Source organism: Nesoenas mayeri, assembly GCF_963082525.1.
Source record: "Nesoenas mayeri genome assembly, chromosome: 1".
Lineage (NCBI taxonomy): Eukaryota > Metazoa > Chordata > Aves > Columbiformes > Columbidae > Nesoenas > Nesoenas mayeri.
In genome coordinates this window covers 146580720-146601251 of record NC_137541.1, presented here as the reverse complement: position 1 = coordinate 146601251, position 20532 = coordinate 146580720, and the positions used below count along the sequence as shown (strand labels likewise).

The 20532-nt window shown below is 42.2% G+C and overlaps 1 protein-coding gene across 1 annotated transcript; it reads right to left on the bottom strand.

The window, feature by feature from the left end:
• Positions 1-2106: 2106 nt before the first annotated feature.
• Positions 2107-16692, bottom strand: CNOT11 (CCR4-NOT transcription complex subunit 11). The gene is made up of 7 exons (XM_080363442.1): positions 16210-16692; positions 14591-14755; positions 9848-10000; positions 9081-9283; positions 8124-8326; positions 5104-5200; positions 2107-2471 (listed from the first exon to the last, which is right to left on the bottom strand). Exons 1-7 carry the CDS (start codon positions 16640-16642, stop codon positions 2274-2276), a joined length of 1452 nt encoding a protein of 483 aa, XP_080219568.1. The 5' UTR covers positions 16643-16692; the 3' UTR covers positions 2107-2273.
• Positions 16693-20532: the final 3840 nt, after the last annotated feature.

Sequence of the window (20532 nt, the reverse complement as noted above, 5' to 3'; positions counted from 1 at the left end):
AACACCTGAGTGTGGTGGGGTAACCCTGGTTGGCTGCTAGATGCCCACCCAGCTGCTTCCACTTCCCCCCTCAACAGCATAGGGGAACAAAATAAGATGGAAAAAAACATGAGTCAAGGTAAGAAACAGCAGTTACCCTCACAGGTGAAACAGACTTGACAAATTTTAAACTTAATTTATTGTCATTTTAAAATAGAGTTGGATAGTGTAAAACAAGGACAAAACTCAAAGTACCCTTTTTCCCAGGCCTAACTTGACTCCTGACTCTTCTAACCTCTCCCTTCCCTGGGAGGGGTGAGGGGGCATGGGGAAGGGAGGTTGTGGTCAGTCCTCAACATTTGGTCTCTGCCCCACCACATGCTCCCTCTCAGGGGCTGCAGTTCTTCCAGAACTGCTCCAGTGTGGCTCCTCTCTGCCACCACAGCTTTGCCCTGTAACCCTAATACAAGTTTGGGAAAGCAGGGCTCAGCTTCCTCCCTAACAAGCAAACAATGTGTCAGCTCACAGCAAATTCAGTAATAAAGTTTGAATGTTTTCATCAATGCTCAGGGCTCTGAAATTAATATATTACGGAAGTACCTATAATAAAATTCTTGCTAATTGATAATGTTTATAGTTATAGGACAAATCCAGTGATTGGGGATTTATGTCTGTCTGTATATCTCAAGCAAACACTGTGAAGGGGCAGAACCAGCCAGCTTTTGCTATAGCATCATAGTAGCAACCTTTTTTCAGTAAGGCTTAAATTCTTTCATAGTAAGTCTGTAAATCATAAAGTAGATTGCAATGCCTTCAACCAGTAGTAATAAGTTTTCTGATGGAGTGTAGTACTTACTCATAAGCTGTAGTACTAAGTTCTAAACAAAAATCTAAAATCTATGTAAAGGTTTTTCCAACCATACTTTTGAAGAGGGGTAGCTGTAGATAAAAGCTGAATTGTACTTCAACTTCAGTAGATGTTAAAGCATTAAGGTAAAGTTCAGAGCACAAGCTCAGTTAACTGTTGCTGCAATCAATGACTTTTAAGTGCCTTGGGCTTTAGAAGGAATGTGTAGAATTGGAACAGATCTTGAGTAAATGCTACTTTATTTGGCCCAATACACCTTAACTCTGGGAAGCTATACAAGTCCAACTGCTAATGGCCAGAGAACACTTCTCACAGGACTTCTTACCAGAAGTTTATGCTGTATGAGAGAAAAATGGGATTTTTTTCAATCCAAGCAATTTAGCCATTTAGATTACTTGGAAAGAGAAAGATAAAAAACAGTCTTGACCTTGCATTATTGATCTTGTACTTCATAAAGATTTGAGAAGCAGGCTTAAAAGAGCTTTCATTTATTGACCAGCATTAAATCAAAACTAGCTATCTTTTCTAGTTGTTTTCTTTTTCAGTCCCAGGGCTGAATTAACAGCAGCTATTTTACTTACTGCTTAAAATAATACTTTAGCAGACTCTTTCCCCCTTCCACCTGGCACCTAACACCTGAATGGCTCTCTGACCATATGCTTTAGAAGGAAAAGGCTATTTTAATTTTGCTAGCCACAGAGCAACTGCCTGCACAAGTCTGGAATCTCACAACTTGGATTTTTATGGAAGAAATGGACCATCTTTCCTCAGTGAAACATGAAATAGTTGCCATACTTCAACTACTGATGGTATCAGGCCCATGTTCTGGAAAAATTCTGTCATCTTGAAAATAGAGAGTACTGCTCTGAGCGCACAGCACCCAACATTTCATTTCTGCAACATAGAGATAAACCTTTAGTTTTGTGTAGACATCAAGCCAGCCTTGCCCTTCCTCACTGAAGCCAGCATGCATTGTTAGAAGTTGTATCCAGCTCCTAGAAGTCCTTAACACAGTAAAGGGAAAACAGGAACTGAAGTTACTTACCTTGGTACAAGTTTAGTTATTCAAAAGCAGTTTTGAACAGAGAGACAGGGAGTACCAGATTTATACTTCAATTTGCTGTGAAACTGCAAGTATCATTTGCATTCTCTCTGGAAGTAGAGCCTGTAGTTCAGGATAAGCATATGACATACAGAGCTTGACACAGTCAAAAATAGCATAAGTGTAAGACCTAACACATTTCACAAAGACAAGCCTGTGTATCAGAAAAAGCATTTATTGTTTAAATGCATAAAATGTTATTTATAATAATAATTAATCCAGTGATTTAAGTTTAAAATATACAATTAATTGGTATAGAATGCTGGCAGGATTGTAGTGGGGCTTTTTGGTGTGGGTGTTTTTTTTTCCAGTGACACAGTGTTTTTATTTTGATGTTTTTGTTTCTGATGGATTTTCCCCAGTGTCTAATGTCTTCAGCAATCTGAAGAGGCCAGCTGCTTCTCGTATCCGACTGAACTCAATGCAGAATGCTTGCACTTCTATAAACAAGTCCTGGACATTAATAATTTTGTTTCTGATTAAAGACTGAAGAAAGACACAAACAAGACGTACCAAGCGGTTCTGAAACAGAAGAGAAAGGGTTTAATTATCAAGAGAAATGTTTGCAACCACGTCAGTTAAAGGACTGTTGGCCCTCATCAACGCCTCAGCTGAGGCATTTCAGGAACAATTTAGTTTCAGCCATAAACTTGTTCATAAGCTTTGCACATGCAGCCCCTATATATTTTTTTTTTACCTCCCATACTGCTACTGTATTTAAATATTTACTCCTCTGCTTTGTAGTACTGTATTTCTGGATATAGATATATATCTGCTTTCTCAAGATTAATCCCATGCACAAATTAAGCACAAGATCTACCTGTGCACTGTACTTGATTTCTTTATTAGATATTCTCTGAATGAAGTCAGAGAGAAGGGATCATAGCTTAAGATGATGTCATCACTAGGGTCTCAGCCTCATTTTCTACAGTGACACCACAAAGAAAAATGAACAAGCTTCACATTTCAAAATTCCCCAGTCACCACATGATTAAGACATTCCATATGGGCAGTGACAGTAACAGGACCAATCCCAACCTTGCTTTGTGGGAAGGGCTCTGTCGCTGAATTAGCACATGACCCTCTTGCTGTCTTTTAGAAGGAAAGATAGAACACCTAATCCAAGAACACACCTCAGAGCTCACAGCTCATTTCCCACCTGATCCAGTGAAAAGATGGGATCTCAGAAGTGTTCCTCCTTCCTAAGTGCTGCTTAGATAACACCTTGCAGAGCAAGCTCAGACTTGGGAAGTGGAAACCTAAGAACTGGCACCTACAACTCGCCATACACAGATCCAGTCACTAACCATCTGCTTTCTACAGAGTACATTTTCCTCAAGGACAAAATCAGATCTTACTCTACCATTAAAGTAGTCTCATACTTGACATTGTGAGGAGGAGTTGAACCCAAACCTGTCTCTAAAAGCAACTATACACATGAACGATGTTCATCAGGCAGAACTCAGGGGATTTGATAGATTGTGTCCAAAGTATTTTAGGTTATTTGACACCAAAAATAAGCTATAAACTATTTTTACAGGAACTGAGTTTACTCTTGCAAATTTTGTTACCTATACCAAGAAAATTCAGAAATGGAACAAGTTATTTTCTTTACTGCAATCAGAAGGCATCACTTTTTTTTTTTTTCTGCAACACCGGTGAGTTACAAGAGTAACTTCAGTAATTGAAGAACACGAAACTCTGACCAAAAGTACAAACCCAAGACACTGGCTGACTCCCAGTCCCTGAGGGTCATGCCTCTTCCAATACAAGTGGGTTTGTTCTGCGCTTTTCAAACAAAACATCTTGTGTCTCAGTTGCTGTGAGGCCTCATACACAGCATCAACAAGTGTTAAGATCTCACGAGCTTTGCGTGCGACTCGGTGATCAGTGCGTCTTCCTTGACCCTGTTCTTTTTGTCCCCTGCATGCCTGATGCACAGCTGCTATATGCTCTCAGCAGCCCCTTTGAGCACAGTGTCCCACCCTGTGGGCATATTCTCAGCTGCAGCCCAGCTCTGCTGCTATTTTCCTGTTCTGCTACCAAATGTAACAGGCACAGCTACTGAGCAGGTCACAGATCAAGCTGCCCATGTGTATCTGGAAGGTTTCCAAAGCAGAGATGCATCAGCAGGCGCCAAAAGATAACAAATGGTTAGTCATCATCTCGAAGGGTACTGGGAACAAGACAGAAGGGGGATTGCTGCTATCTAAACCCACACTGCACACGTATCCTGTGTGCAGCACGCAACTTTTGTCTCTACAGCTTAAGTATACAGTAGAGCTAGAGAAGGACACCAAAGAAAGCTTAAGGAACAACTGCCTTGTTGCAAAAGACTAAAGAGGTTGCAGCCCTTCAGTACTGAGAGGAAAAAGCCAAGGCAAGGCTTGGTCAAGATTCACAAAGCCTTGAGTAAACTGAACATGGAACTGGTTTTCACCAATGACGTATCCAAGAAAACAAGTTCTACTGGGAACTTGGTGAAACCAACAGATTGGTTTACGATAAAAGGAAGCACCGTGCACAGCATGTAGACAACCTTGTGTTCCAGAAGTGTGGAAACTTCCCAGGGGTAAAGATCCTTGAGGTGGCTACACCTGCATGCTGGTACTGAGGAGGCAGGACAGGCTTGGGAAGTGGAGAGTATGGTGTTAGGAAGATAGAAAAGAGGTGGTTTCTAGGTCTTTGAGGAGATCTGTGTGCTGTTGTAGGTCTGTAATAGTCATGACTGAAGGGCAAGACTTCCACATGAGTTTTGTAACATCACCTCAAAGGTCTGGAAGTGGTGGGCACGCTTGTACAGACAAGAGACTTGAAACTTAAAACTAAGCAGAAGGCAAACAACTAATAGTGCGAGTGAAGAAAAGGCACACTGGGTAACAGATAACCCAAGTCACACAAAACTGCAGTTTTGCCAGGGAGACATGTATTACATCTACAAAAAACAGAGAATAGTAGTTACCTGTGAAGTCTAGTGAAAAGGTTAACACTATAAAAACTGCATAGTGTGTTAGGAAAAAAAGAAGTGCCTTTGAAATAAAGAAGCAGTAAGACAGAATAATTTAATGTTATGAGCCTTATGAAATCTCAGCACATATTACACAGTGAAATATATGGGACCCTTTTTCCCCCACCAATTTACTGAAGTACTCACCTGCATATATTTGTCTTTAATCTGTTCACAGGTGGAGATACAATTGGAGATATAAAGATGAATAAATTCAGGTGGGAGATCAACTGCAGTAGTAAGCCTGTTCAAATTAAAAATATTCAGTGGTTTATGAAGCCATAAATCTTGTGATTCCACTTTAAAACAGATGAGTTACACCTATGGTACTAGTTTCTTTCCAGTCACGTCATACAGAGCTGATTTCTGACAGCTTCCACAGACGTATTTCCACATATTTCTAATCATTTAAATTTATTCATTAAGAGTCAAAAGCTTTTTTTAACTCTGACACAGTACAGAAGACAAGTTTGATTGGTTTCTAGTATATTGGACACACCTACAAACATTTGCTATATATTACACAAATGAGTCAACGATACTAGTTTCCTATTTACAATGAAGCCCCCAAGCTGTCAGAGTACCAAGATGCTTCTGCAGTAAGCACTGAATACAATTTTGCTTATTCATATTTGAATTTCAGGTACTGAATTTAGATGCTGAACTCCCTCCTTAAGTACACAACTGGAATAACTCCTTTGTTACATCAAAAGATCAGTCTCCTTAGTTCCCTCAGATCCATATTTTAGTCCTAGGAACTGAAACAATGCATCTACAACTCAAACAAAAGAGACCCTGACTAGATGAAAATGTCAGCTAGAGATTAATGATGCATGATCATCTCAGAAGCTTCTTACTGCAAAAGAATTGGAGAACTATTGCAATAAAGAATAGTATTACTGTATTTTTAAGGGTTAACAGCAAAGCACACCTATTTGTGGTTTAACAATAGTGACTACTGAAGTATTTGAGCTGCCACTGTTTCTTAAATTGAAAAAGCAATAGAGTTCTCTAAACATGACAACATGTACTAAATGTAGAACTGCCATGAAGTTACAACATAATTTGATCAAAGTAACATCTACTCACAGTCCTATCTCAAGTAGTGAAAGGTGGGGAAAACAGTGTTTTAGACATTTTAGTTTCATGGCTTTGCCTTATTTCACTTAATCAGTGTCTCCCTGTTGGCACTGACAGTCATTTTGCAGTTAAAGTTGTTCCTATGGCAGTCATGGGACAACTGGCATGCCTGACTGGTGGTGCAGCTATCCTGAGTAAAAGCTCTTTTCTTCTCATTGTTTCTCCATGGTGTGATCATTAGCCCAACTTCAGAGCAGTAACTGCTGTCAGTCTGCACCAGTAGAGAGGGATTTATTTCAGAAATATTTCTTTCCTCAAGTGATACTTAAGGTGCAATTCAACTCTGCTGCAAAGAGACTGCTCAACAAGGCTGATCTGGTAGCTCACACTCAGGAACTGGCAAGAAGTGAAGAAAGTTAAGTGGGAGAGATGTACTTTTGTAGTTTGTGGGGATTAGCTGTCTGACAAGTTTTCCCATTGAAGGGGCCAGCATTCTATTAAGAAAATGGGTTGTACCTACGTGCAGAAATTATTCCCAATGAAGACAGGGCACGAACATAAAGCAGGATGGTGATTTAACAATGCCACCTTTTGTTCACTTAAGCCGCATCGAGAATGCAAGTTGCGTTTAAGCAGATTAACTGCGTGGCGTTAACTTCTCACAGTGACTGCCCTTTGTCCCACTGTAGTCTTATCTTCCACACAAGCATCCCTCAAGAAGCAGCAAAACTGACATTTCCAGATGCCCTAATAAAACACAATGGCTACCTCAGATGGAAGAGAAGACAGAAGCTAGAGATGAGGCTTATTTTTAAGATATGAGAAGAGAACATGAGTTCTTCATCAGGAACAACTGGATTGTGACCCATTAGAGGGAGTGACAGTCACTACAGTGACACAACCACACTCATAGAGTAACTGGTTATTTTGCAAGTCAGCAACTAAATTTCCAACTTCCTGGGACACAGGACATGGACTTGCTAGTGAAATTCATATATTAACCAGGAACCTGATGTTTGACTAAAACTTTAGACATGCTATAGATTGCAGTGACAGACTGCCTTAAGTGATACCTATTTTAAATCTTTTTGAGCTGGATGTATCAAACAGTTTGATAACATTATTTTCTACTACTTATCAACAAGGCTTGAAGTTATCCACAACACAATATGTATTTCCCCATTCCTTTCAAAGTAGAAACACTTTGCTAACATGAAAGAGTGACATAAGTGAATAAGCCACTCCATTTGTAGAACAGGGAAACTAGCATCACACTTGTGCCATAAATGTGCTTTATACCATACCTAAAAAGGTAAATGGCATGTTATAAATAATTTATATTATATCAATTTAAATAAAAATAGAAAAGCATATATATTTATAAAATATACAAATTAAAATTATAAATTATTAATGTAAAAAGTAAAGTCAATGCCTTCAGTATCACATCTTTCTGCTGGAAAATTGTGGGGTTTTTTTCCTGTTAAGCAGTTTTGCTGCTGCTAATAGGAAGCTGTTAACATTACAGTAATATTTTAAAATAGCACTGCTGTAAAAAGGAACCTGAAAATTGGCAGCTTTCTCTGAACTTGGCACTGGAGATGTTTGAGAGGTTCAATTCTTTACTACCAACCCTCAGCTAACTTCACAAATTTAATCTGGACTAAAATAAGAGGGTTTGGGATTTTTGTCTTTTAACTACAGGGCACCACCAACAGGAACTATGTGAAAAGCAAGTAGAGCCTTTATGAAAGAAACAGATTTAGTCTGGTAGTCACAGAAAGCTAAAAATCCACAGCACACTCTTCCTTTGCAGGATTAATCAGAGCACACTTTTAAGTCTTAATAATAAATATTAACCAAAACAACATAAACAGCATAGGAAAACTGAAAAGGAAATGACAGTTTGATACTCTTCTCTTTCACTATAATCTGACTAGTCATTTTTTCCATTCTTGTTACTTTTCGTAGTCTTTGTAATGCATCCAAACACAGCTCCATGGCCAGCCTCACAATCATTTAATAACTGTTCAGTTATTTATTTTATATACTTAAGAAAACCTTCCTAGATTTGAGACAGTACTCACCGATTTACAACTTCCATTGAATGTAAGGACATGTCCATGTTGACCAAGACAGAAAAATACTCTGTTATCTGACTGGACTGCATCAGTTTCAGCAACATTTCTATAGCTACTAAAGGATTGTTTTCAACCAGGTCTGGCAATTTGGCAGGAGTGAGACCAATATGGTATACGAGCTTGGGGTCCTTTTCCAGTTCTCCAAGGAGCTGTAAAGAAAAAAGACTTAGGTGTTTATTTTTTTTCAAAACTATTCACATTACTGCCTGAAGAAACTGCTGTAACACATCTAAGCTACAGGACAACGACAACCCTTTAGATTTAGGCATCTCTATTGAAAGACACTGGAGGTATACCTTAACATTTCTATGTAAAGGCAACTGTGCCCATAAAGACTTTTAATAGGGCATTTATTAGTCTTTCATCAGTGGATGGCAAGGAAGGGAAGGAAAAAAAAACATGAAAAGTTTCAGCCTTCTTTAGTTTCCTGCCCAGCGGAAAGAAGCTTCAATTTCAAGTTCACTGTTGTCAGAAAAAGTTCTGGAAATAAAGGACACTTTGTAGTGCCATCATCATTATTATAAAAAAAAAAAAACAAAACACTGAAATCAGGGCTAATAATATAAAATTGAGGAAAAATAAAATTCAGTGTTGGCATTTCTGAAATAATTACTTAGCAAAACCTTCCACAGAAGCACAAACAACTTTGTTATAAGAGTATTTTTCCAGGCAGAAAAATATTGGTGCCACTTACTTATCAACTGTAACTATGTTCACTCAATGCTATGAAAATTAAAGATTTCTTCCTTATTCATATATACCCAATTCAAAACTCTTCAGCTTTTACAATTTCAAGTACTTGGAGCTTCCATCAATTAAAGTGATCCAAATTTCTAAAAATACATGTGTTAATAAACAGCTTGTTCAAAAATCATTTTAGACAGATAAGTGCATGATACTTACCTGTGTCTGCTGTGGAGAAGTCAAGGGACTTTTAAAAGCTTTTGCCATGATTCTTTTTATCTCCACTCCAGTGCTGTTTTTAACACACATTGACTTATCCCACTGAATTGTGTGATCTGGCTCTATTGGATTTAACCATGCCAATTCATCCTCACATATATGGAGTGGAGGCGGCGGTCGAATAAACTCTGGTCGAAAGTGACCTAAACCAGCAACATGAAACGTTAAGCTTCAAGTATTCAGTTTTACAACAGTACAAAAAGAAACCCCCCAGGGCCCAAATTTCTTTAAGCTATTGTAACAATGAGAACAGCATCATTATCTTATTTGCCCCTCAGAAAAACATTTAATTCTGATTTTTAATGACACTGTTCCATCAGTCTGTTTTTCCTCTTGATTCAGATCACCAGGTTACTGATTCTATGGCCTTTTCTCCTTCCGCAGCAATTGCTTCCTTGGAAGGTGTTAACACTCAATGCAGATCTTACCATAGGGAACTAAGATCTGAGGGGCATCAGACCAAGTGTTTTAGCCAACAGATGACCTAGGTAACAGCTTGAGGACAGGCTCCAGATTTTTAAAAATCTAGAAATGTGAACACTGTTGAGTCTGATCTGGAGACAGCCTGACACAGTTCTGCACTGTTTGATTCATCTTTATTCCCATTTCATACCTTGAAAATACTTCTGAATTGCATTTCATCTGGAGAAGTATAACAACATGGCATGTCATGAGTTACAGAAACAAAGATGTGAAAATGCACATACTTTCTATAGGAGGTTTTGGTCCACTCACTAAGGCTTCCGTGATCTGGGAGGCAACGGAGCTGTCAAAACCGGAGTTGGAAGAATCTGGGTCAGGATCGCTGAGAATGCTGGGGAAGCTGGCCTTGCTCTGCGTTGGCAACTCGGACTGACGTTCTGAAAGAAGGCCAGTCCATGATATTAAAGCATAAAATTGAAACAGAGATGCCTGGAATACTAAAAGCAGTAAGAAACAAGCAACTTTAGTAGAGAAGAACTAGCTTAAAAAGAAACACCAAACAAGCAAAACCAGATAACATCAACATGAAATTTAGCACTGTATGAGGCATCTAGTACTCAGAGTGCCAGCTGACAGGCAGGGGACAGGGGTATGCAGCAAGGATAAAGAATAGAAATTATTCTGGAACACAGTCTTGGCTTTAGAAAAGGTAAGTACCCGATGTAATCTGAATCTAAAAACACATTACTAGGTTCACATGGTACTCTTGAAAGAGTTCACATGCTATATCTAGTTTTACAATCAGTTCTTCTTGGAGCAGGGAAAAATCTACAGAGATACATTTACAGGCTCCACAACAATGATGGTCATACTAGACCCGACCGGGAGTCAGCTATTCAGATTTATCCAACACATTCCAGTGGCACTGCGGAAACTGCTTTTGCCTTCCCTGTCAAGCTACAGCAAGTGCTTGAGTGGAAAAAGATGGAGTTTGTTAAGTGATTCTACATACATCACCATTAAAGCAAACCAGAAAGGAGCTGAAAGTATCCCTTTAAAGGCCAAATTACAGAACATAAACAAATAACATAAAAATAAGATTAAATTTAGTATATACAACTGGAGACTTGAAGGATATGTAGCTCAATACTTGCAGTCAGATTCTTAGTTGTTCTTTTGTCAAAATCTATCAGTCTTCTGTGCCTAAAGACTTAATAGCTGATCTTCTATGTTCTCTATATTTTTTGAGAGATCACATTCTCCATTGCTTCGGCAAAACACCCCAAAACAAATGCCAGCAGAAAAACAAAAACAAAACCAAACCCAACTCCCCCCAAAATAAAATTAAAAAAAAACATGGAAAACCAAAACCAAACATGAAACACACACAAAAAAACAAAACCCAAACACATACCAAAAAAAAAAAAAACACACATAGGAAAAAAAACCCACTACAGACCATCACCTAACACCCCTCCTTCCCTCCATAGAGGGCCTTAAGCAATGTGAAGTCCAAAATTGTTGGTACCACACGAGGAATCCCTTGATAAAGTGCCACGTGAATCTAAACACCGCTTTTTCTGAGTAATAAGTGTAGCGCTGTCAGATCCAGCGTACTGTCCCTACCACTCCTAAGCCAAGTGTGCTTGCTACTTTTCGCACAATCACATTAACTCTTTCTGGCTTCCAATGCATGTCAACTATTTCCCACGACCCCAAACAAATCCATGAGAGATGCTGAAACTGTGAGTGACAAAAGGCTCATCAAAACAGCACCATACATTGCTGATTTCTTTTTTGGCTTTCTGTCTTACTTTATCCAATTATTTCAGATCACGCAAACATTTGCATATATCCTCACTGAAGCAGCACAGTACGGTATGTTTTGCTGTTAAAGGCAATGACTAGCATACTTTTCAGTTGTTTTCAAAAAAAACCAAAACAAAACAAAAAATCAACACAACACCATTTTAAAAGTCAAAGTCCAAATGAGCTGGTTTATAAAACATCTTCAGCTTTTATAAACTGCTTCAAACTCCAGCTCGTGAGTACTTTCATTTAGCCAATGAACAGGATTGATTTAACAAATTAAGTTCTATGGAGAAAGAAAAAAGATAACCTAAATGATTAATGATGCTTAATTAGAAATATAAAAGTTTAAGATAAAGTCCTTCAATTCATTGATTTTAGAAGCCTGCATGAGCCCTTTGTTATATCCATTGATGACCAAAAGCTCACCTTCACTGCTTCAGCTATTAGGGCTGGATCAACAGTTTCAGGTAACCAAAAGTGAGAATTAGAACATGCTAATTTAACAGAAAAGTCCATAGCATCTTGAACCAAGACACCTAAATTAGAAAAAACAACAAACCAACCAAAACCACCTTAAAACAATCACTTAGGTTACCTTACGATGCTTTTTTTGTTGTTGTTCTTTTTTACAGGTAAATTGAAGCCTTCTTTGATTTTTAAAGGAAAGCCCTCCAATGTGTGACAAACTTAAGTTCAGTACAGGTCAATTACACTCAAATAAGAGTTAGCAGTTACTAGCACTTTGCCAAAAGACCCATCCCTGAAACTAGGAGAAAGTGGTATTTTATATATATATATATATATATATATATATATATATATATATATATATATATATATATATATATATACAGTAACACACTAGATGAACAAAACCAATTTATAGGCAGAGACCAAGGCTTGAAGAAACATTCTGTAGACCAATGGGAGAAGATAACAAAGCAAGTTTTAATACTTAATCCCAAGATGCTTTATTTCAATACACTATTTTTGGGGGGAAAAGACCAAATCAACCAACAAAAACACCACCACACAGAAAAACACAAAAAACCCCTCACAAAACAAAAAAAACCCCAGAAAATGAACAAAACCCACACACAAAGCAAACAAAACCCCACCACAGCCAGAAACTCCACCATACATTTGCATGTGAATTATCACAATGAGTTCAAGTTCAGAAGACAAGCAAAGCATTTTTTAACTCCTTTTGCAAAAAAAAAAAAAAAAAAATTATTGGTATAGATACACTGACCTAAAAAAAAAAAAATTAATGCTCTCTAAATTATTTAAATTGATTTTGCGAGTATATGCTAAACCAAGTCAAAATACTCCTGCTGTAAATAGCTCTGAATTCATCTCAAGGGCCACAATTTTGAAGGGCCACAAAGTCTTTCAGCTGTTACATTGTATGAAATGTGGGGGGAAAGGCTGTAAATAAACATTGTATCTAGGCACTGTAATACAAGTATTTATGCACTGTCAGCAGCACAGCTTCATCCTGCATATTGAATCATTACGAGAAATATGCTGAAAACTTCACAGACCTTCTGAAACATGACAAATAGACAGTCAAGAAGCATCGCGATATTAAAATGAGCAAAAGATTTATCTTCTAAGAAAGTGAATAGAAAGCCGATGTTTATTCTAGGGAGCTACAGCAAGAAGCCTGAGAAATACAAAATGAAACTTTTTTGAAGTTATTTTGTTACATAACTCCTAGAGCTGCTCATAAGCAATTAATTATGCACATTTACTGTATTATGTAAATAATGATACAAGCACATCTTACAGGGCTTAATTTTGCAAAGCCCCATTAATGACTTTATACTGTACTTTAAGCCATCAGTGTCTTCTATTATTTTTTAAAAAAGGACAAATTAAAATTCATGGACTAGAGTACCCATCCATACAACTACAGTTTTGAAGTTCTCTACTCGTTTTATTTTTAGTGAGAACAAACTGTTCAGAAGGCAAACACTGTACCAAGGGGAAAACAAATAAAAACAAATTAAATAACTCCAGGCTTCTTTAAGGCATCACATGTGCCTTATGCAAAAAATCACAACTTCAAGTTTCACAAAATCTGAATTCACACAAGTATTCTAAAAAACACTGGCAGAATGAATAGAACAAGAACCAGACGGGTTTGTTTCACCCCTGAAAGTATTTTAGGGCATCAATTTGCATTTTCAAAAGATCCCACAGTCTGGAAACGGTAGCTAAAGAGGACACCAGAGGGCATTTCTACACTGCGAACAAGGGACAGTATATGACAGCATAACAAGCCAGGGACAGATTCTACAGGGGAAAAAAAACCAAACCAAAACAAACAAAAAAATCCCAAAACAAAAACCAACCAAACAAAACAAAAACAACAACAAAAAATCACTCAACAAAACAAAACAGAAAAGATGAAAATATAAAGATACAACTGCAGGATGGAAAAAGCCTAGTTACTGCCTGACCTCAACGCAGTAAACCACGCTTTACAGATATAAAAGCAGGATGGTAGGTTTTTAAGCAAAAAGGTCCATTTGCACATACCTAGGGAAAAAAAAAAAAAAAATAACACCACACTATTTTTTGGCTGTCCAAACTGGCTTCTCCTTCCCAACAATATTTTCATATTTCAGATATAGCTCCAGATGTGACTCATCAGTCAACGTGATCAGAACAATCATGTTCCTGCTCCTTTTCTCCTGTCAAAGGACAAGCATTACATTGCTTTTCTTTTTAATCTAGTAAAAGTAGTCCACCTTCCCATTCTTGAGCTAACACTGTAAGATCTGACTTTCTTTTGTAAAACTGAAGATTTAATTGTAATAGCCAATTTTCCAGATGCATTTGAAGTACTGGTACATGACAGCGTGACAGTTATTTTGTGTTCTCTCATGCTAGAAGTACTGCAGAGAGTGAAAAGGGACAAAAATACACACACACAAAAAGAACCAAAGCTTTAGATGTAAACCTTCCTGTATTCACAAGACATTCTCATGTTTAAGGCAGTGGCTGATGCTGAAGTATGAAAAAACTGTTAAGATGTAATTTCTGCTTGAGATTTCTTTATGTGCTTGAACATGGGTTTGAAGACTGTAAAGCATAGTACAACCTTTTTCATATTTATGATAAACAAGAGTGTTTCTCAAGTAACTCATAACCATGTTACAACCAGCATTTCCACTCATAATTGAACTACAGCTTCATCTCCTCCTTACCTGCTAATGCCAGCTGAAGACCACTTATATCCACTGACTGGGCCATGTTCCCCACATCCATTGAAGCAATCTGTCGAGGAGTCTTCTTAAACAGTTCTCTAGGTGGGGCCAGCATCAGCTGAGAAAGAAAGAATTTTTCTGGAGGAGTTATGGGAGGTAGGAAGCCTGTGGAAACAAAATGAAAAACAATCTCTGACTTTCAAGGCAGCAGCATCAATGGTTTCCATATACTTCACAGAGAACAGCAAAAATAAAACAGAAACTGATGTGTTATTTATGGCAAGATTCGTGCAACTGAAGAGTCTTTGTTGAGTACATATAAAACTGCTACCTATTCGGCTCCTAAAGTGATGTAAGATCATAGAATAGTTTGTGTTGGAAGGGACCTTCAAAGGTCATCCAGTCCAAGCCCCTGCAATGAGCAGGGACATCTGCAACTAGATCAGGTTGCTCAGAGCCCCGTCCAGCCTGGCCTGGAATGTCTCCAGGGATGGGGCATCTACTACCTCTCTGGGTAACCTCGGTCAGTGTTTCACCACCCTCATTGTAAAAAAATTCTTCCTCGTGTCTAGCCTGAAATATGAGGCTTGCCAGCAGCATGGGAACATCTGGGAGGTATCTCAACATGCAATATCTGATGCTAAGTCAGTTGCAGTGGTTTCTTTACATGCTTTCCACTTTAGACAGGTAGAGAGCTATTAAATACGACCAGACATTGCAATTCATACTGTCAGTTATAAAAGTAACTTTTTTAGAAACTGATTCACCCATTGCTGCTGTGCTTGCATTTATTGAAGTGGAAAACAGTGTTTCATGAACTTAAGAGATTTGTTTCACAGCTTTAAAGCCACCAAAATCCTCCCGTTACCTCCAGGGCTTTGTAACGGGTTCCTTGCCAAAACCCCATGTTACGGTCCAACCAAGCGCTCTGTCAGACACCAAGCCTTGCCTTGACAAGCTCCCACCACTTTTTTTCCAAACACGGGAAACGTAAAGACCCCGGCGGGAAGCTGAGCCTGAGCAGCGATACAGAATCATAGAATCACAGAATGTTAAGGATTGGAAGGGACCTCGAAAGATCATCTAGTCCAACCCCTGCTGGAACAGGAACATCTAGATGAGGCTACGCAGGAATGTGTCCAGGTGGGTTTTAAACGTTTTCAGAGAAGGAGACTCCACAACCTCCCTGGGCAGCCTGTTCCAGTGTCTGTCACCCTCACTGAGAAGAAGTTTCTTCTCATATTTAAGTGGAACCTCCTGTGTCCCAGTTTGTACCCACTGCCCCTTGTCCTATCATTGGTTGTCACCGAGAAGAGCCTGGCTCCATCCTCGTGACACTCACCTTTTACATATTTATAAACATTAATGAGGTCACCCCTCAGTGTCCTCCAAACTAAAGAGACCCAGCTCCCTCAGCCTTTCCTCATAAGGGAGATGCTCCACTCCCTTAATCATCTTTGTTGCCCTGCGCTGGACCCTCTCCAGCAGTTCCCTGTCCTTCTTGAACTGAGGGGCCCGGAACTGGACACAATATTCCAGACGCTGCGTAGCGGGGAAGCCGCAGGGAGGGCTCCTCCGGCCGTCCCCGCCTCACACCCCCACCCGGCGGCGGGACGCACCTGAGAGCGGCGTCCGCTCGGCCTCGTCGCCGCCGCGCTCGGGCGCGGGGTTGAGCAGGTGCGCGAAGACGGCAGCGAAGGGGTTGGCGGCCAGGGGCTCGGTGCGGTACATCTCCCAGAGGAGGTAGAGCGCGGTGAGGCGCTGCGCGGGGCTGGGCAGCAGGTCGGGCTGCTGCAGCAGGAGGACGAGGACAGAGCCCAGGCGGAAGTGCTCGGCCTTGCCGAAGTAGTGGTGGAAGGCGCTGGAGAGGCCCTCGAAGGTGCTGCCGCCCGCCTCCTCCGACACGATGCTCAGCAGGCTCGACAGCTCCTTCGGTGACAGGCTCATCCTGCCGCCCGCCGGCCCGCCGCCTGCCGCGCCGCCCGACTCGCCCGCCTCCGCTCCCACCTGAGTGCCGGGCGCCGGGCTGCCGCTGCCCCCGCCCCCGGGCATCCGCCCGCACCCGCCGCCGCCCGCTCCGGCCCGGCCCCGCCGCCTCCCGCTGCCGTAACGCCGCCCGCGGTGTTGCGCCGGCCCTGCTTTACGGCACGGCCGTAAAAGCGGCAGGGCTGACGGGGCGTTGCGGCTCGGCGCCGGGGCGGCGGGGAGGCGCGCACGCCATTGGCCGCGCGGCGGGGAGCGGGGGGAGCGGCAGACCGGCGCTCGCGCCCCCGCCCCCGCCCCGCGGAACGGGATTGGCCCCAGCTGCCCGCCGGGGGCGGGGCGAGCGCGGGGGATTGGCTGCCGCCGCGGGGTGCCGCGCGCTGCCGCGGGGAGCCGTTGGGACCTGCAGGGGGAGCCCGGCGGCGCGCGGCCCAGGGCGGGTGTGTTTCTCCTCCCGCCGCCCGGGATGGCGGCAGCGGCGGCAGCGGCGCGGGTGCGGTGAGAGCCCCGCTCCGACAGGGCCCGGCGGTGCGGGCTGCCCGCGCCGACCGACCGGCGGGGCCCCGTGGCCTCCAGCGAGGCAGCTGTGGCTGGCGGCCCGGAGGGAGCGGGGCGGGGGTCGGCCCGGCGTGGGGAGCTGGAAGATGAGATTCCTTCAGCGAGGAGGCGAAGGGGCCGAAGCTGAGCCCCGTGTGCACGTCCCGCTATGGCTGCCGCTCCCTGCCCCGGTGTGGGTCCGCTTCTGGTTGAGGAACAGCTCAGCGCCGTTGTGTTTGACAACAGGATGGTGGCACGTTTGATCACATCCCGCTGTGAAATCATCCCACGGCTTTCTGAAAGAAGGGGAGCCTCCACCCCAGACACCTTCCCCGACATCACCCCAAATGGGAGGGAAGGCACGTTCCAGATGTATGCGGACCTGCTGTGAGGGGTTGTGTGTCCCTGAGAGTGACTGGAGAGAGAGAGACGCCAAGGCCGTGCTTCCATCTGCAGCCATGGCAGCCTGGCCTTGCCACTGGCAATAAACGGAAAAGGTGGTGGTCACCTCCTCCCGCTGCCCACCGCTGCCCTGTGTTGTCTCTTAGTAGGCAGTGGCGACCTGGTTCAGGAACAGCACGGCGACCACACCCCAGGTCGCTCGGTCCATAAGCACGCAGACACCAATGTGGTGGACGGCAAATGGCGTTTATTAACAAGTAACACAGCGTTATATACCTTAGGTTTACAACGTCACGTCCGTCTGCTTGCCTCACATACGCCTACCTACCTAGGGAGGGGCTACTATCTTTCTGTACAGCGTGAGATCTTCCGGCCGCCAGACCCTAACTACCTACAGCCCTGCCCAAAGGGCATCCTGGAGGGTAGCGTTCATCCCCTGCTTCATGATCCAATTCAGCTGAGAACTATCCGCTTTGCTGACAAGGTTCTCAGCAGAGCTGGAGGGTGGTGAGCTGCAATAGTGTGTGATGGAAGTCGGGGATGGAAGAACACCTCTGTTGAGGGGGGTGATCTGTTTCACGCAAGCTACCTTTGTGGATGCGCATCTTGAGGGACAGCGACTCAGAGATGCATCAGGCCGAGCCTGAAGGAGTGCTGAGGGCATGACCCGGAGAAAAGCGCTTTGTAGTATATGCTGAGAGAAGAGCTTGGAAAGTCCTGAGAGCAGACATTGCTTCTGCTGATTCTTCTAGTATCAGTACTCCCAAGTCACCCAGCCCAGAAGACCTTGGCTTTCTAGTTAGTCATGCTGCTATACATGATGAGATTAGGTTTCTAAAATAATATAGATTGAAAGCTAATGTTCTGAATATAGACTGAGTAATAGGAGTGTTCCTTAATTTACATGATCAATGGGAAAGAAACCCAGATCTGAGTGGTGTAAAGGCTTCGTGTACATATACAGTCATTAAAAAACAATGACTTTGGGGAAAAAAAAAAGTCCACAGCCGTGTGAGGTGTGATCTGAAAGACTTATTGATAAAGCAGCAACTCCTCAGCTGAGTAGGTGACAGTGAGAGGTCTGTTTTCAAGATACACACCTGGAATAGTAAAGCAGATGGAAGAGGATGCCAGTGAGCTTCCTGCTGCAGCCAAACAGTGGAGTCCTTGGAAGTCTGGGTCCTTGGAAGTTTGGACTTTACTAATAGCTGCAGTGAGGCCTTTAACCAAGAATTTGGAAGAAGATTAAAGGATTGCAAATTGCTGAGGAAGTTAGCTGTGTAAGTGTGCAGCAGGGCTAGCTGGATAACTTTGGAATGCATGGACATGACCAAGAGCTTTCCTCCCTTACTTGTGACACAGAGAGAGAATAAGTTGAGTATCTATCTTCAGTCAAATCATGCAGAAGATCAGCATTTTAAAGAGGAAGACTCCGGGCCAGAAGAAGTTCCTCATAACTCAATGAATTTCTGTATGAACAGTTGGAAAGATGAACTTTAGCAGCTGACTTCAGTGCTCAGTCAATGAGAAGACATTTCAGTTTGCAGAAGAGCTGAGGATATATAGAACAGGCTAACTGTCTTCCCCTCTGTCTTACTGACCTGTAGAGAAACTGTAGTTCTCCCTGTAAGAGAGAGTTTTGGCTCTGTGGGATTGAACCATTGCAATAAACTGTGAAGATGAAATCATGTCAGTGGTCTGCTGAGTGGAAAAGGCCCAAGTGGCTGTTTCTAGGTCTCTCAGAGACTGGAGATAACAGTTTGATACAAGGATATAAAAGACTTGGGAGAGTGATAGCTTATTACAGCAAACCTGGTTTTTCCTGAATAGGAGTTGCTGGTCTAAACAAAAGGCACTCATGTCAGGTAGCTGTGGCTATACATATCCATAACTCTACACAAAAACATAGGATGATGTTATCTAGCTTTAGTGTCTTGTCCATGACTGCTAGCACAAGGGTTTAGTGGAGAAAGCACAGAATGATGCTTTCTCCTGTGTCCACTTGGCTTCTGGTGATCTGCTGTTTGGGTGCTTGCTGAGTGGGAGGTGGGATGCTCATCCCTGTGATTCTCAGCCCCAAGGAAATGTTCTTCCTTGAACTCGTCTTAAGCACTCTATGAAACCGTTTCTAATTTTGGCCTGCCTAAAGCCCCGTGGCAATGAGTTCTGCAGTTTAAGAACCACGCTGTGCACGCCAGGACTTCACAGAATCACAGAATGTCAGGGATTGAAAGGGACCTCAAAAGATCATCTAGTCCAATCCCCCTGCCAGAGCAGGAACACTTAGATGAGGCTACACTTCCTCTCCACTCTGTTCATTGCTCATAATTCTCTGCATCTCTTATCGTGTCTTACCTCAGTTGTTCCTTTCTAAGGTCACATTCCTTTCTGTGGCATCTTTGTTGTGCCATTGGCTTTAAACTCAAAAAAGATAGATTCAGATGAGATATCGGGAATAAATTATTCAGCATAAGGGTGGTGAGGCACTGGGACAGGCTGCCCAGAGAACCTGTGGATGGCCCACCCCTGGAAGTGTTCAAGGTCAGGTTGGGTGGGGCTTTGAGCAACCTGGTCTCATGGAAGTAAGGGGTCTCTGCCCGTGGCAGGGGGGTTCGAACTAGATGATCTGTAAGGTCCCATACAACACAAACCATTCTATGATTTAATTCAGTCATGCAATATGACAAAAACCTCCTGCAGCACCTTACTGACAGTGTTAGTTTTTACAGTCCAGAAGGATTTTGTCACACCAGGAAACTTAGTATGTACCTGGGAGGCTGCATCCTCCCTCACTTTATGCAGTCACGGCGGGTTACTCCTCTGGCTCCCCTGTATGTACACAGAATCTGGTCATTGCTGTAGGTTCATGCAATTTACTTAGTACAGAAATTGGACTTGTGGTTTGTAGTTTGTTAGGTTATCTCCGTGGCCTTTTTAAAGATCGGTATCAGAATTGCCACCCTTATTTCTTTGATACTGAGACCATTTCAATGAGCAGGTTGCACGTTGCAGTTCATACT